The sequence below is a fragment of the Solanum verrucosum genome, unplaced genomic scaffold (assembly GCF_900185275.1).
Source record: "Solanum verrucosum unplaced genomic scaffold, falcon-dt-bn FXZP01000053.1, whole genome shotgun sequence".
In the NCBI taxonomy this organism is placed as follows: Eukaryota; Viridiplantae; Streptophyta; class Magnoliopsida; order Solanales; family Solanaceae; genus Solanum; species Solanum verrucosum.
Window position 1 is genome coordinate 807888 of NW_026020152.1, and position 13683 is coordinate 821570.

The 13683-nt window shown below is 35.2% G+C and overlaps 3 protein-coding genes and 1 pseudogene across 3 annotated transcripts in view; 2 read left to right on the forward strand and 2 right to left on the reverse strand.

Moving 5' to 3' along the window:
* LOC125828165 (isopentenyl phosphate kinase) overlaps positions 1-13683 on the reverse strand; it is a 295006-nt gene that overhangs the window by 245786 nt on the left and 35537 nt on the right. The gene's annotated exons all lie outside the window — the stretch shown is intronic.
* On the forward strand, positions 1124-1670 carry LOC125828201 (thioredoxin H4-like; annotated as a pseudogene).
* LOC125828166 (uncharacterized) lies at positions 2213-5210 on the reverse strand. Its single transcript, XM_049507487.1, has 2 exons — positions 4548-5210; positions 2213-2782 (listed from the first exon to the last, which is right to left on the reverse strand). Exons 1-2 carry the CDS (start codon positions 5015-5017, stop codon positions 2320-2322), a joined length of 933 nt encoding a protein of 310 aa, XP_049363444.1. The 5' UTR covers positions 5018-5210; the 3' UTR covers positions 2213-2319.
* Positions 5746-12079, forward strand: LOC125828156 (uncharacterized protein ycf45). Its single transcript, XM_049507474.1, has 9 exons — positions 5746-6024; positions 7794-7856; positions 8408-8485; positions 8755-8972; positions 9128-9200; positions 9331-9615; positions 10285-10428; positions 10711-10761; positions 11819-12079. The coding sequence occupies exons 1-9, from the start codon at positions 5833-5835 to the stop codon at positions 11876-11878; spliced, it is 1164 nt and encodes a 387-aa protein (XP_049363431.1). The 5' UTR covers positions 5746-5832; the 3' UTR covers positions 11879-12079.

The window sequence follows — 13683 nt, forward strand, 5'->3', positions numbered from 1 at the left end:
TAAAAGTAGAAACGTATGTTACGATTTTATAAATCTAATTCATTGAAATGTCACTATATTACTTAGCGATCACATGTGCTTGCATGTGCATTTGATAGCAACAACATCTGATTATTAATTGAAACAAGCAATATAAACTAATGCATTAAAATTATATGGAAAATCATTTTTTCTTATTTTGTGTACATTAATGTTGCTAACTGCTGCACCCACTGGTTTTAATTTCTGCATTTTTATGAATATCATTATTTAATTTTCTTCTTCATTGAGGCATTGATTGTAAGTTGTAAGATGTCATTTATTTATGAGTTATAAATGCAAAGTTAATGAGAATTAATATTTATCTGGTTATACATTATATTAAACTTTCATCATGCAAGTTTAATTTAGACCTACTGCTTTAATTAATGGAGATGGAGTTAATTAATTTTCCCTCTCAAAATTTCAGAATATTAGTAACTTGTTAAAACTTCTTTATATAGTAAAATAAACAATTAGGAGCTAGGCAATAATCTGGAGTATGAGAATAAAGTGCTAATGATCCCTATAGTATAGTATAGTACAGCATCAACCTAAAAAAGCAAAAAGTATTGTTAGAGTTTAATTTCCTGTAAGCGGTCAAGATTATAGGTCATGGGTTCGAGTCCTAAATATAAAGAAAATCTGTTGGGAGCGTCACCTCCATAATGAGCTCCAAAGGCGTATCCAAGGTTTTAAGATGATGGCTGCACTATTACTAAAAGGTGAATCTACCTCACTTAGGGAGGTGCTCCCAATCATCATCGCATTATATGATACTCCACATATGGGTTCACACATTTATATTTCAATATTTTTAGAAAAATATAACACTACTATATATGATCTCGGGAGAGGGGCATGGGAACCCGTGAACCCCTCTTGCATACGCCCCTGATGAGCCATGCAGTGCATGATCTAAATTTAGTCGGAGCTCCAATGCAAAACAATCGCAACTTAAATGACTAAAGAATATATTCTACTTCAATTTGAATAAGATTTTCCCTCACATTAGCAAGAACTATAAATAGTAAGCCAACTGATTTCTTCCACTAATCCAAAGTTCTAAAAGCAAAGAAAATTTTGCTTCAAAATTATTGAGAAAATGGGTGCCAACAACTCTTCTGCATGGCATCAAACTAATAATAATGCACTGACATCAACTCTACCCATGAAGAATCAAGTCATTCATTTCCATTCCTCAGCAACATGGAAAATCCATTTTGATTCTTTGAAACAAACTAACAAATTGGTAATATTCATTTTACATGATTTTTCTTCAAACATTTCAAATAAGATATATTTCATACAAGTCTTTTTCTTGTGATTGCTATATTGTTATTGACTTCACAGCTTCATGGTGTGGTCCTTGCCGACACATGGAGCCAGTTATCAATGACTTTGCCTCTACATAGACAGACGTCAAGATTGATGTGGATGAACTTGATGTATGAGCTTTAATTATATATGCTTTGCTTTCAAGTTTTGTATTGTTCGTGTTACTAATTCGTTGAAAGCAGGACGTAGCTCAAGAATATGGGGTGCAAGCAATGCCAACATTCGTGCTGATTAAGCAAGGGAAACTAGTTGATTAACTTGTGGGAGCAGATAAAGATGGACTGAAGAAAAAGATTGAAATAAACAGAGCTTAAGAAACTAAAAAAGGGCACTATTGCTTCAATAAGAGTGATAATAGCACTATTACCATTGTTGTATTTGGTTTGAATAAGAAGATGACTTGCTTGTTTTGTGTTTCATAGGATCTTTCTCTATACAACAAAGACCCCTCCCCTGTGTGTGCGCGCGTACCCTACATAAATGTCAACACTAGCAAAAAAGGTTTTGCATTCTTCTGGGTAAACAAGCAAAATGAAAAGCCAAAACCTGGACTGAAAGCAAATATATGAATGAAAAGATGCTTCATCCAGCCAATGTCAAAAATCAAACGAATAGGTTCATTACTAGTCTGCCACAATCTGCAGCCACAGATGAAAATCAAATTCGAACAAGATAGCAAGCTACTCCCAACTCCAATTACTTGATATATAGCATCTACCTCCAAATTAAATAAAATAGCACAGTTATTAAAACTAGTAAACTAGCTAACGTGTTCCAACGTAAGAATTATATAGGGGCAGCTGCTATATTAGCTCCTTTTATGGTGCTAAACAAAAGTGAACTTTGAGAGGCATCGTGTCAAAACAGTAGTCCTACTATGCACAATTCTCCTGTCTTATGTCTAGCATAAACCTTATGCAAACTTTTCAAGTATGTACATAAACAATCAGTCTTGGTAAAATCTCAAGTATAACCATGGTAGTCGGCAGTTCTGCCTAATACTCTTCTGATATCACATTTCTGATCTGAACTAAGCCTTGACGGGAATTTAACCTCAAACTTGATCCTCAAATTTCCTTTCTTTCCAGGTTCTTTCGATATTGGCATTCCTTCATTCGGGATTTTCTGCTCATGTCCTGGTTTAACAACTTCTGTGATTGGTATAGTGAGTTCCCTTCCATCCAAAGCAGTCAGGTTGATAGTTTTCCCAGCGAGAGCATCTACTAATGAGATTTTCTGATTGATCACTAGATCATTCCCATCCCTCTTGAAAACGTCATGTGGCTTTTCATCTATTACAAAAATAAGATCACCAGGTGCAGCTCCAGGCTCATGGTTCCCTTTCTCTGGAAAAGTAATTTTTGTGCCTTTCTTCCAACCAGGTTTAATGTGTATTGCCAAGACCTCTTCAATAGTTGTGGGCTTACTGCAAATATAGTTTATACATGGAAGACAAAACTGATTAGACTAAGAACCAGTATTAGAACCATTAAGTGCAAACTAATTAGTTGTAACTTATATATTAAAAATACATGCAACGGTAGAATCACATGTTCACAGAATTCTACTGTCAAGTCATTTCTGTGTTACCCCCCTCACCTCCACTCCGCACCTCCAAAAAGGTAATACTGCTTTAGCAGCCAGGAAATATGTCCTCCTATCAGCTGTATATTTTGTCAGAAACTATATCATTGCAACCAGGAAATGGAACATGTAGCATGACTAATCTACCTCCCTAGACCCTACTGATCATAACTAAGCAATGTTAAAAAACTTATATTCTGTAGGGAAAGTAGCTTTGATCCTGAAATCATATCTTTGATCCAGAATTTTCACTTAGTAATAATAGAGGATTGAAGCAGATGCTCTGTAACAGTAAAAAATTGTAATTCCTCAAAGCAAAAGAGTATTGTTGCATAGGAAGATTTAAGTAATAATAGTTGATAGAAGCGCGTGTTCCGTAACAGTAACAATATGTAATTCCTCAAAGCAAAAGAGTAGTCTTGCATCTGAATATTTAAGTCTAACTAACTGGTAGTACGTAAAAACATAGGAAAAACACTACCTCAGATTATATTCAGATTGATAAGCAACAAAGATGTTGTATTATTTTAAAACAAATCATTCTGGAGTCTGCCAACTCAAAAAAAAATTCAATTTTACAACAACATACCTAGTGTAGTCCCACAAGTGGGGTCTAGGGAGGGTGGTGTGCACGCAACCTAACCTCAAATTCCATCATTTTCAAAATGAAAGCTTAAAAGAACATATTATGGTTTTCCTCGTTGAGCTTGAAGAGATATCTAAAAGATTTTCTCTCGATTCTCTGTTATAGCTCAAAAGTAACTCTTAGAAGTTATGTCCAATAAGACTCACTGTTGGAAATTGGGACGTGAATAAGCGATCAATCTCCCACCAGTCCACACAAAGGAATTAGATTAACATCAGAATTATCACTCATTTTATCAAGAGGCAGATGGTAAGAGCATATTAAGGACAACTTAGTTGTCACAAGTTAGCAAATGGTTGATGAAAAGAGTTGATTTTAAATGGTCAAAAAGTGAAACTCATTCAGCTTAGTTCCAACTATCACATCTACAGAATTCAAAAAAGTATCATCAACTCTGGAATTTGATATCTTGTTTCTTCTCTGTAATTTCATACTACACAAACCATTTATATTCGTGCATCGTCTCTATCCCAACTAATACACATAATTTAAGTTAAATGTACTTTTGCAAATGATAATCAAAGAAGAATTTTTCCTCGACTCACCAATATCATTCACTCATTCTATATAATTCATGCATAACCCCCATATGATGAACAGTTCTGATACATTACCGTGGGACAATCTCGAAGGCACAGTTTCAAGGGGATGGCCTAGTGGTTGAGGCATGGGAGTAACTTCCTAAGGATCCAGATTCATATGACAACTATAACCAACCTTGATGGACAGGATTAACTTGGCAATCTCTGCCAAATTCACCACACAAAAGATCAAATCACTACTATCAACTCGAATTATTCCTGTCAATAGGCCAGATGTAATTCATTTCGCAAAGTAATGTAAATTTCTTATTGACAAAAGCAGATAACAGATTCTAAAATACAGAATTTAGCAAATATGGATAGAGGATGCCATTCAGAAATATTAGCTGGTGTTTGTATAATGTAAGGTATTTACTTACCCAGTGCCATCAAGAACAATCCTTGAAATCTTCATTTTCCTCTTAGAACCCTTGTATAACTCCTCCAAGCTACACGGCAACTTGTTCTCCACCGGCGCAGCTTTCCGAATCCGTACAGTACCACCAGTACTCCTACTGTACCCATCCGATCCACCAAAAAATTCCGCGAAAATATCTTCCGCATCACGCGAATTGAACTTAAATCCTCTTCTATCACTAGGTGAGGATGGATCGAATTGACCAGATTTCAGTGCCTCATCACCATATATATCATAGATCTGACGCTTCTGAGGATCACTCAGCACATCATAAGCCTCAGATATCTGCTTGAATTTCGCTTCAGCTTCCTTCTTATTCTCACTATTCTTATCCGGATGCCATTTCATCGCCAATCTCTTATACGATTTCTTCAAATCTTCTTCACTCGCATTACGTGACACTTTCAGTGTCTTATAGTAATCAACACTCATATTTTCTTCTCTTCTCTTTCACTGTCCTGTTTTCTCTCTGTATCGTTGATGAAAACGAAGAAGGAATATATGTGTTTGTATATATATTTATAAAAAAATATATAACAGACTGTTTCTCGAGAAATTTCTGGTAAGTTTGTTAAATCTGTATAAAAGGAAGTGGTTGACCCTTACTCGACGGGGAAAACTCCGGCGAGTTGGCCGGTCGTCAAGGCGAATCAATGCGTAAGGTAGAGAAATTGGCGGATGTTGTGCTAAGATACGCATAAGAAGAGATTTTTATAGAGTTTTTGTTTAAAATGACGGGACTGTGATGACAACTGTACATGCCACGTAGGATTTTTAACGGTGACGGAGTATAACAGAGGAATATAAGTTAGTGAGAGGTGAGAACGTGCTGGGCGCGTAAAATATGGGCCGACAGAGTATCTTCTGTTGGAAGTCTGTGCGCTTCACAGAATCTGTTTTGGCGATTTGGCGACTGGGCGGCCGTGTATAATAGTTACATTATAATTTACACCGTATTTTTTACCTTTAATTTTAAGATTATGGATTGAACTCCAAAAAAGAGTTAAAAAGAATAAAAAATGTTGAAATTCACCTAATAATCGAGTGGTGTAGAAATGGTTCATCCTTAACTAGAGACCCGATTTGAGCCTTGATATGGAAAAAATCCTACTTGAGGGGCTTCATTGTGGGCTCGAGATAGCGGGTGGGAAACCAAATATATAGTAATAATATAAAATGTGTATCATTTTCTCCAAGAACAATATAGTGGTAAGGAATTGTTTTCAAAGTTTAGCTTGTTAGGCGAAATGAGGTCTAGTTTATTGATGTCTGTAGTTACTAGTGTAATTACTCCAGCCATAAAAAGCAAATCTTGTTGTTTCATGAGTTTATCGCATTATCCACCATTGATGACTGCTAGCTACCGTTGTTTTCGTGCCCGGAGTAGCCTTTCGTGCTGTAATAGTCATGCTGATGATGATATGAGTGCCCTCTTTCAGGTGCTTTTCCTTTTAAGTTTTCTGTTTTTTTGTGTGTTTTGGTTATTCAACTCTGGCAATGTGAGTTTGCATATATTTTAGGGATTTACAAGTACTAGAAGGAAATGAGCTGGAATAGTCCAAATAGAGCGGAATGGATGTAGAGGATTTTCATGTATCTTACCTGAAGTACTTAGGGATTGAGGTATAATTGATTAGTTGATTGTGTCTAAGTTTCAACCTTTTACCCCTTTTTAGGGTAGGTAGTGGAGGGAGCAAGTTTCAACTTGTAGTCTAGGATATGTGACACTCACTATTGGGTGTACATAATGTGAAACTTGTTAGAACTTAGAAGTTAGGGTTAGGATATCTGTTGAGAATGTTTGAGAAAATGTGCTTATGTAAAGATCCTAGAAATAGGGGAACAAAGGGAAAAAAGACGATGTTGTTTACATGTCAGCTTGATTTTGAAGTTTAAGGGAGAAATTATTCATTTAACTGATGCAGGTTAGCTTCTTGATAAGCTATTTTTAGATGATCATATCTTGATAACCATATAGGCTTACCAACTAAGTTTGGATTGAGATTTAGTGTTATTGGGTATACTTACTTGAAGAATTCTATGTTAGTGTAGGAATAAGTGGGACATTTAGAGAACTCCCAATTTGAAGAACCCCTAATTTGTACCTAAAGATAAATTAATTTGAATGAAGTTGACCCAAATGGAGCGGAATGGATATTAATGATTTGTGTAGCCAACTCCTACTAGTTTATCAAGGTGTAGTAGAAGTAGTTGTTGTTGTACTGGCACTACTTGTTGCAGGGCTTTTTCGTAGTCAAATAAAAAAGTAGTGACATGAAAACTTGGAAAAGCGGTGGAGTAGTTAAGATTTCTATATTTCCTATGAAGTTTGTAGCACTCGCTCCCTGGGAAAATCTGAGGAAGTGAACTTTTCATATATCAAACACAAGTCTACAAGAAAGTTAATAATGGGAAATTAGGAATCAAAAAATAAACATGGCATAGTGTGTACCAAAACTGGGAGAATGGAACAGAAGAGGAGGTATGAAAGCTCAAAAAATTAGATGAAGACATCCCAGGCGGCATATGGTGGACTATCTGGAGGGAAGGAATTTAAGACATTTTGAAGGAAAAAGCAGCCCAATCCAGAAGATAGAGCTTAATTGTATTCTGCTTTTGCATTTTTGGTGTAAACAGGAGTACATAAATAACTCTGAGATTATATTACAATTCCTAGAGTCTGTATAGTTGTAGTAGAATTTTTGTATAGATTTTTAGCTTTCTTTCCTTGTAACTATGGCCTCCACAGGCTCTTTCGATATCAATACAAATCTGTTACCATCTCAAAAAAAAAGGGAGAGTGGATATAAAACGAGGTAACTGCTTGTTCAAGAATGGACTTTTCAGCCTCTTTTAAAAAACTTGTGAGGTAAAATTTAGTGTATACACGAAGTAAAATGTCACACGCTTCAAGGAGTGTTGCACAAGAACCATCTACCTCCCTTAATTATCAGTGTAGACTATGGCTTTTTGCTTGTATTTCAGTTCTGGAGGGCTATGTACATTACAGTTGCAAGTTTGTTTTACATTTCTTTGTAATTTATGCCCAAACATTGGGTAGGATAGCTGGGGTTGGAGGGTCATTTAGCATATTGTGATTTTGATTTCTTGCATCAGTTGAATTATTGAAATATTTGCTTTATGTAATTGAAGAATATGCTTTAAAATAAACTTAAAATGATTTACTTTTCTTTTCTTCTTTTTGCAGATTCTGCCATGTGACTTACGGGACACCCTTTTGTGTGACCCCAGCCAAGATCAACTAGTAGAGGTATCTATTTCTAACAATGTGAACACTTTCTTTGAAAAAGGGATGTAGTATGTGTTTTTTCACCAGATTTCTCCTTGATTGTTTTAGCTTCACTTGCTGTATCTTGTAAATAGCAATATGTGATGTTTGCCTTAAATCTTACTGTCAGCTAATAAGCTGTTCTTGATTTGCTAGCGTTATAGTTTACCAGCTTAAATGTGCCTACAAAAGATGATATCCTTTGTTTTGCTAATATTCTTGTGTCAAAGAGGTCTCTTGCTGGAAAAAGTATGATCTGTGTTCTGGAAATTGTCATTTTGTGAATCTGACTAAATTTATCTGCTTACCACAAACATGTTTCGGTAGATATGCTTTTCATGAAATGACAGGATGAGTTTCATATTATCACATAGGTTACCAGTAATGTTTATATGGCTTGATAATTATTTGAGATCCGTGCTATCTAATAGGTTATCAGTAATGCTTATGCAATGATAATTACTATGCTGTGTGTATTATTATGCTATGATAATTACTATACTGACCAAAAAAATGGTATGATATGTTTGTAGGTGATTTTAGATTTAGGCTGTTTGCCACAAGCACATTACATAGATGATTCTGGGAGGCGTTACCTTCGAAATACTGAGGTAAACACTAAAGGTATTGAAATTACCCTACTTTATGAAAATATTGAAGTATTTATTGTCATGATAATGACTAGTGCACTTCTTGTTTAGAAGCACTAGAAGCTTATTGTAGTTTACTAGGAAGTGATAGAGAAAAGGGAAGAAAATTGTGGTCTTGAAGGAATATAAAGTACAACAACTGGACACCAGAAGATTATTGAAGAGCTTAATTATATCTGCTTCTTCTTTTTTTGAAATGTGAAGTTATATCTGTTTCTTCTGTTAAGCAGGTCTCTATGGAAGAAATACAATGTGTCCTCAAGGAAATTGGACAATTTGGAGGAGATAATAGAGCTGGCATTGAGGGTACTTTGCATCGCATTTCCGCAATTAGGAATAGGAAGGGTGAAGTCATTGGTTTGACTTGCCGAGTTGGCAGGGCCAGAGGACAGATTGACATGGTGTGGGATTTGCTTGATTTTGGTGAAAGCATCTTGTTTGTTGGACGGTAAGTGAGTTACAAATAGATGTAAATCATGTCTCAATTTTTCTAATGTGTTGTACTAAGCTGATAACCATCAAGCTTTATCACAATTGACTATACCTTGCTATCCTGTCAAGTTATTCTGTCTTTTTTTGATTTGTCTCTCTTTAAATTAACAGACCTGGTGTTGGTAAAACTACGATTGTGCGAGAGATATCTCGTGTCTTGTCCGATGAACTTCATAAAAGAGTGGTTTGTTAACTAACTGCTGCAATTAACTTTATGGTTTCACTCTCCTACTTACTTCTCAAATCTTATTTCCTTATTTCATTATTATGCTGCTAATGAAGAAGTTTTCACAGCTTAGGGATCATTGTGGTAGGTTATTGTTGACACAAGCAATGAAATAGGAGGTGATGGGGATATCCCACACCCAGCAATAGGAGGGGCAAGAAGATTGCAGGTTCCAGACCCATCGATGCAGCATCAGGTTATGATTGAGGCAGTGGAGAACCACATGCCCGAGGTGATCATTATAGATGAGATTGGCACTGAATCTGAAGTTCATGCTTGTCGTACAATTGCTGAGAGAGGTGTTATGCTTATTGGTACAGCTCATGGCGAACAGCTAGAGAATATAATTAAGAATCCAACTCTGTCTGATCTGGTATGTTTGGAACACCTAATGATTTCCTTAATGAGGAACTCCTCTTTTTCTTACTGTCCTGCACAATAATCCATTTCAGTATCATTTGAATATATTCTTAAAGCATCTTTTTGTACCTGCTTTTTGGTTGGTAAGTGTAAGCAAACATTACTTTTGCATTCAGATTCAGAATTAGACTTTTCCATTTCAGATGCTAGCACTTGTGTGTGTGCTTTTTTTCTTTTGATAAATGAAGGCGGAGTATTCCATTAGACAAGGCACAAAGGGGTTGTCAGTCACTCATCAAGGATAACAGAAAAATGAACATAAACTCAAAGATGATAAATGCTGAACTAAACACCCGAAAATAGCATATTCAAATTGTAAGAAAGCCTATAGACGCTACAATTGCAGAATTTGCACCCCGCTAATTTCTACTTGTTGGGATAGTACTCACTGCATGAAAAATAAAATGTCAAAGAAAACCAATCTAAGAATCTAGGAATAGTCATTTCCTCTGCCTGGATGCTCTCTGTTGAGTTCCAGCCACAAGCACCGGAAAGACACTGGGTATATCTCTTCTTGTTTGCCTTAGTATCTTTTATATATTCAGTTTTCTTCTCATTATTACTCTTCATTATTAGGCGATAATGCTTCCTTTCTGATCTCTTGAATTGTCAAATTTTACAGATTGGAGGAGTAGTAACTGTGACTCTAAGTGATCAGGAGGCACGAATCAGGAACTGCAGTGAAAGTGTTCTTGAGAGGAAAGCTCCATCGCCCTTTCCTTTTTTGATTGAAATAAACGAGAGAGACTACTGGATTGTACACCGGGTTAGTCACCACTTTGAGGCAATAGTGTAATATAGAAAATATCACATGCTAGACAGCAACGCCTCCATATTGACATGTTGGCACATATTCCCCTCCACCTTTGATCCCCTTGTTTATTCTTTTTGCATACTAGCTTATTGTCAATGAGTAATATAGGTTCCTTGCATTGCAAGGAATGAAAGGAAATCTTTGAGTTAAAAGCCATAACTTTATCCTTTGTGATCTCTCTGCCAGCATTTTGAGTTCTAATAGCTCTTTTTCATTTTGGAGAACAAAATGCAGACTGAAAGAAGTGTTGATGCTCTGCTTCGGGGTAAAAAACCGCTAGTTGAGGTACTATAGATATGTTCTTGCTATTTATGATCTTCTATATAGCTTCTATTCAGTTGACAATTCGTTCCCACAAAAAGGAAGTATTAGTTTCCTACACGCTTGATTCAAACTCCAAATAATGCTGTTACGTTAAAAGAGGTATTTTTAGCCTTATGATGCACATACCATACTTAAGAAGTGAACGCCAACACCTCAACCTCTAGGTAGTTAGAGTCGGCTATGCTAATTCTTACAATCTATTTTGTTCCATTTGGACCTGATTCATTCCAGTTTTCAGTAATTTGGGATTCTCTAGTGGTGGAGGTTCTCTACATTTTGAACTGACAAACAAACAGACAAAAAGAACTCCTACCAAATACTGAACCTAATATTAGTGTACCAACATGACTATGCTTTGACCAGAGCTAGTTGTTATTGCCTATATGAAACTTTTACTTTCATTGTAATGAATTCTACTTTTTGGTAAGTCTGTGTGGATCTCAACAGATAGTAAGTCATTCGAGATACTCCTCTGGTGTGATTTTAGGTCTACCTCGTCTTGCCCATTTATTACAAGTTATATAATTCTGTTTCCTTCAGCTTTCAACCTTCAAGTTAAAAAGTGTGGAGGAGAATATTCCTTTGCTTTAGAGAATAAGAAACCTGTAATCTATTTCTTTTTGATAGATTAATCTAATTATTATTATTATTATTATTATTATTTCGATAAAGTCCTTTAATCTAAATATTATGCAATTTAATTTCCAATGACAGAAAACTGTACAGCAATTTGGACCATGTCCAACTTGATAAATTACCAAGTCTTCAACAAAAAGTTGTTGCCTTTTCACTACACAAATTACAAAAATGAAGTATGTAATATGATGCCATTATTTCAGCTACTGTTTTTAACTTTCGAAAGCATCAGTTGTGAAAGAGCATGTGAGTTAACTTGTAAGTAAATTTAGAGGTTACTTGCTTTGTGTTAGGATTATACAGTTGCATGGTTTTCTTTTGAGTGCAGCTGAATGCATGCCTTATTGGTGGTGGCAACGTACTAAAAATCTTTGTTTTACAGGTTAGGAGGAGAACTCAGCAATTACAGGTTGTGATTGAGAGATGGAGAACAAAAGCCTAAATACAATTAACTTCTGGTACTGCTCTACTGGTAAACATATTGATCATGCATACACCAACATTTCTTTCTCTTTTATTGGTTCAACGTTTCTTTCTTGTTGCGTGAATGGAGAGAAAATATCCAATGCTTCCCTCTTTCTTCTAGCTACCCTCTAGTCTTGATACAGAATCAATGCTTGATTACTGTGCTCTTGAGTTGGTTTACTTGCCAGAAACATAGCTGAGTTTTCAACAGGATCATTCAGCTTATAGGATCTATTCTACATATAACGGAGAGAGTTGTTGGAGCTCTTGGTTCTCATTAAACTTTGCGGTTTTGTCTTAGGTCGTCATAGGGATTAGAATTCTGTTTCAGTTATTTGGCCATCGACCTATTACTATAGAGTTCTGTTCTCTTTCTTTTTCAATTGATTAAATGTTATGAAGATGAAATGCTAGTAGGTCTCTATCTCTAACTACATCTCAACTCTACCAGGCGCTTGCTTGATACGAAATTATTCATGTTTGTGTCTACTCAACTCATATTAGCATAAAAAATGATGATTTCATTTGCATTATCCACAGGTACAAGATCAAAACCTGCTTGTTTTGAGGGCTTTGAGAACCAAAGATGTTTCGAAAACAGTGAAGTTGAAGGAGCTATTGACCTACTACACTAGCAGATACATACTGAGTAATGTATCCCAACAAAAAGGTAGCAAAAGAAATTCTATGATCATCCAAACATTGTAATGGATCAAGAAGACAACTTGACCACGTATATTATTATACGTTCTTGTGAGTTCAATTGAATCCATTTGGTCTCGGCTTACATCTCTCTTTTTATGTTACAAAATACAAGTAACAGATTTTAGTACAAGTTTAGTTTCATTCTTTTGATTTCCAAACTGATAAAAAGAGAGCAGTTAAATAATTTGTAATCCTTATATATATTTAAAAATAGATCAGAGTTGATTATGTGAACTTTTTGCTTTCCAAAATCGGTGAAAAAAGAAATGATATTTAATGCCTACTATCAATATTTCAATGGGAATTTGCTTTTTTTTTTTTTTTTGGGTGACATAAGAAGTCAAATTGATTACTTTTATACTGTCCCAATACTTTGGACGCCTAGTTCATATAAACTGGAGTAACAAATATTACAAGGATTAATAATTGTCATTTTGTGAAATGATATATTAATGTTTTATTTTCTAATATTCCATATTTGTGTACTTCAACCTAAGTTTTAGAAATTGGCGGTTGGAACAAAGAAGCATTTTAGTATGATCCTAAACAAAGACATTATGTTTTGGTAAATTCAATATGATTTTGCTGACCTCTACTTGGAATTAAAAGACAAAAAACTGCATGTAACATAAAAAGTAAGAAAAAATATACAAAAACAAGACATGACGATTTGAACTAAGAAATAGGCTTTTCTCCATCCTAGAGAATTAAGAATATGCCAATTTCAAGCAAATTCTAGAAGCTTTAGGCGTGTTCCAAATAAAATAAGTGTTTTTTTTAACTTATTGTTTTGCGTTTGGTATGTATTTAAAAAATATTATTTTAAAAGTATTTGTATATAATTATTTAGACAAAAACTATGGGAGGTGATAACAGAGGTAGGAGGGTGTGGAGTCGTGGGGATGGGGGCTACTGGGGTAGGGGTGAAGATGAAGTGTGTTAGAGGATGAGAAGTGACACAATCAATATGAAATGTCCCACATGAAACCTATTTTCCCTACTTTCATTAAAGAAATCATTTTCTTCATTTTTTTAGGTACATATAGAGAAAATATTTCCAAAAAAATTGACCAATCA

Bases quoted from the DNA above. Each gene is read 5' to 3' on its own strand.
- LOC125828166 (XM_049507487.1), bottom strand. From the start codon at position 5,017: ATGAGTGTTGATTACTATAAGACACTGAAAGTGTCACGTAATGCGAGT. The intron at 2,783-4,547 runs GTAAGTAAATAC...CTATATTTGCAG, and splicing joins ATTGTTCTTGATGGCACTGG to TAAGCCCACAACTATTGAAG.
- LOC125828156 (XM_049507474.1), top strand. From the start codon at position 5,833: ATGAGGTCTAGTTTATTGATGTCTGTAGTTACTAGTGTAATTACTCCA. The intron at 8,486-8,754 runs GTAAACACTAAA...TCTGTTAAGCAG, and splicing joins GTTACCTTCGAAATACTGAG to GTCTCTATGGAAGAAATACA. The intron at 10,429-10,710 runs GTTAGTCACCAC...AACAAAATGCAG, and splicing joins ACTACTGGATTGTACACCGG to ACTGAAAGAAGTGTTGATGC.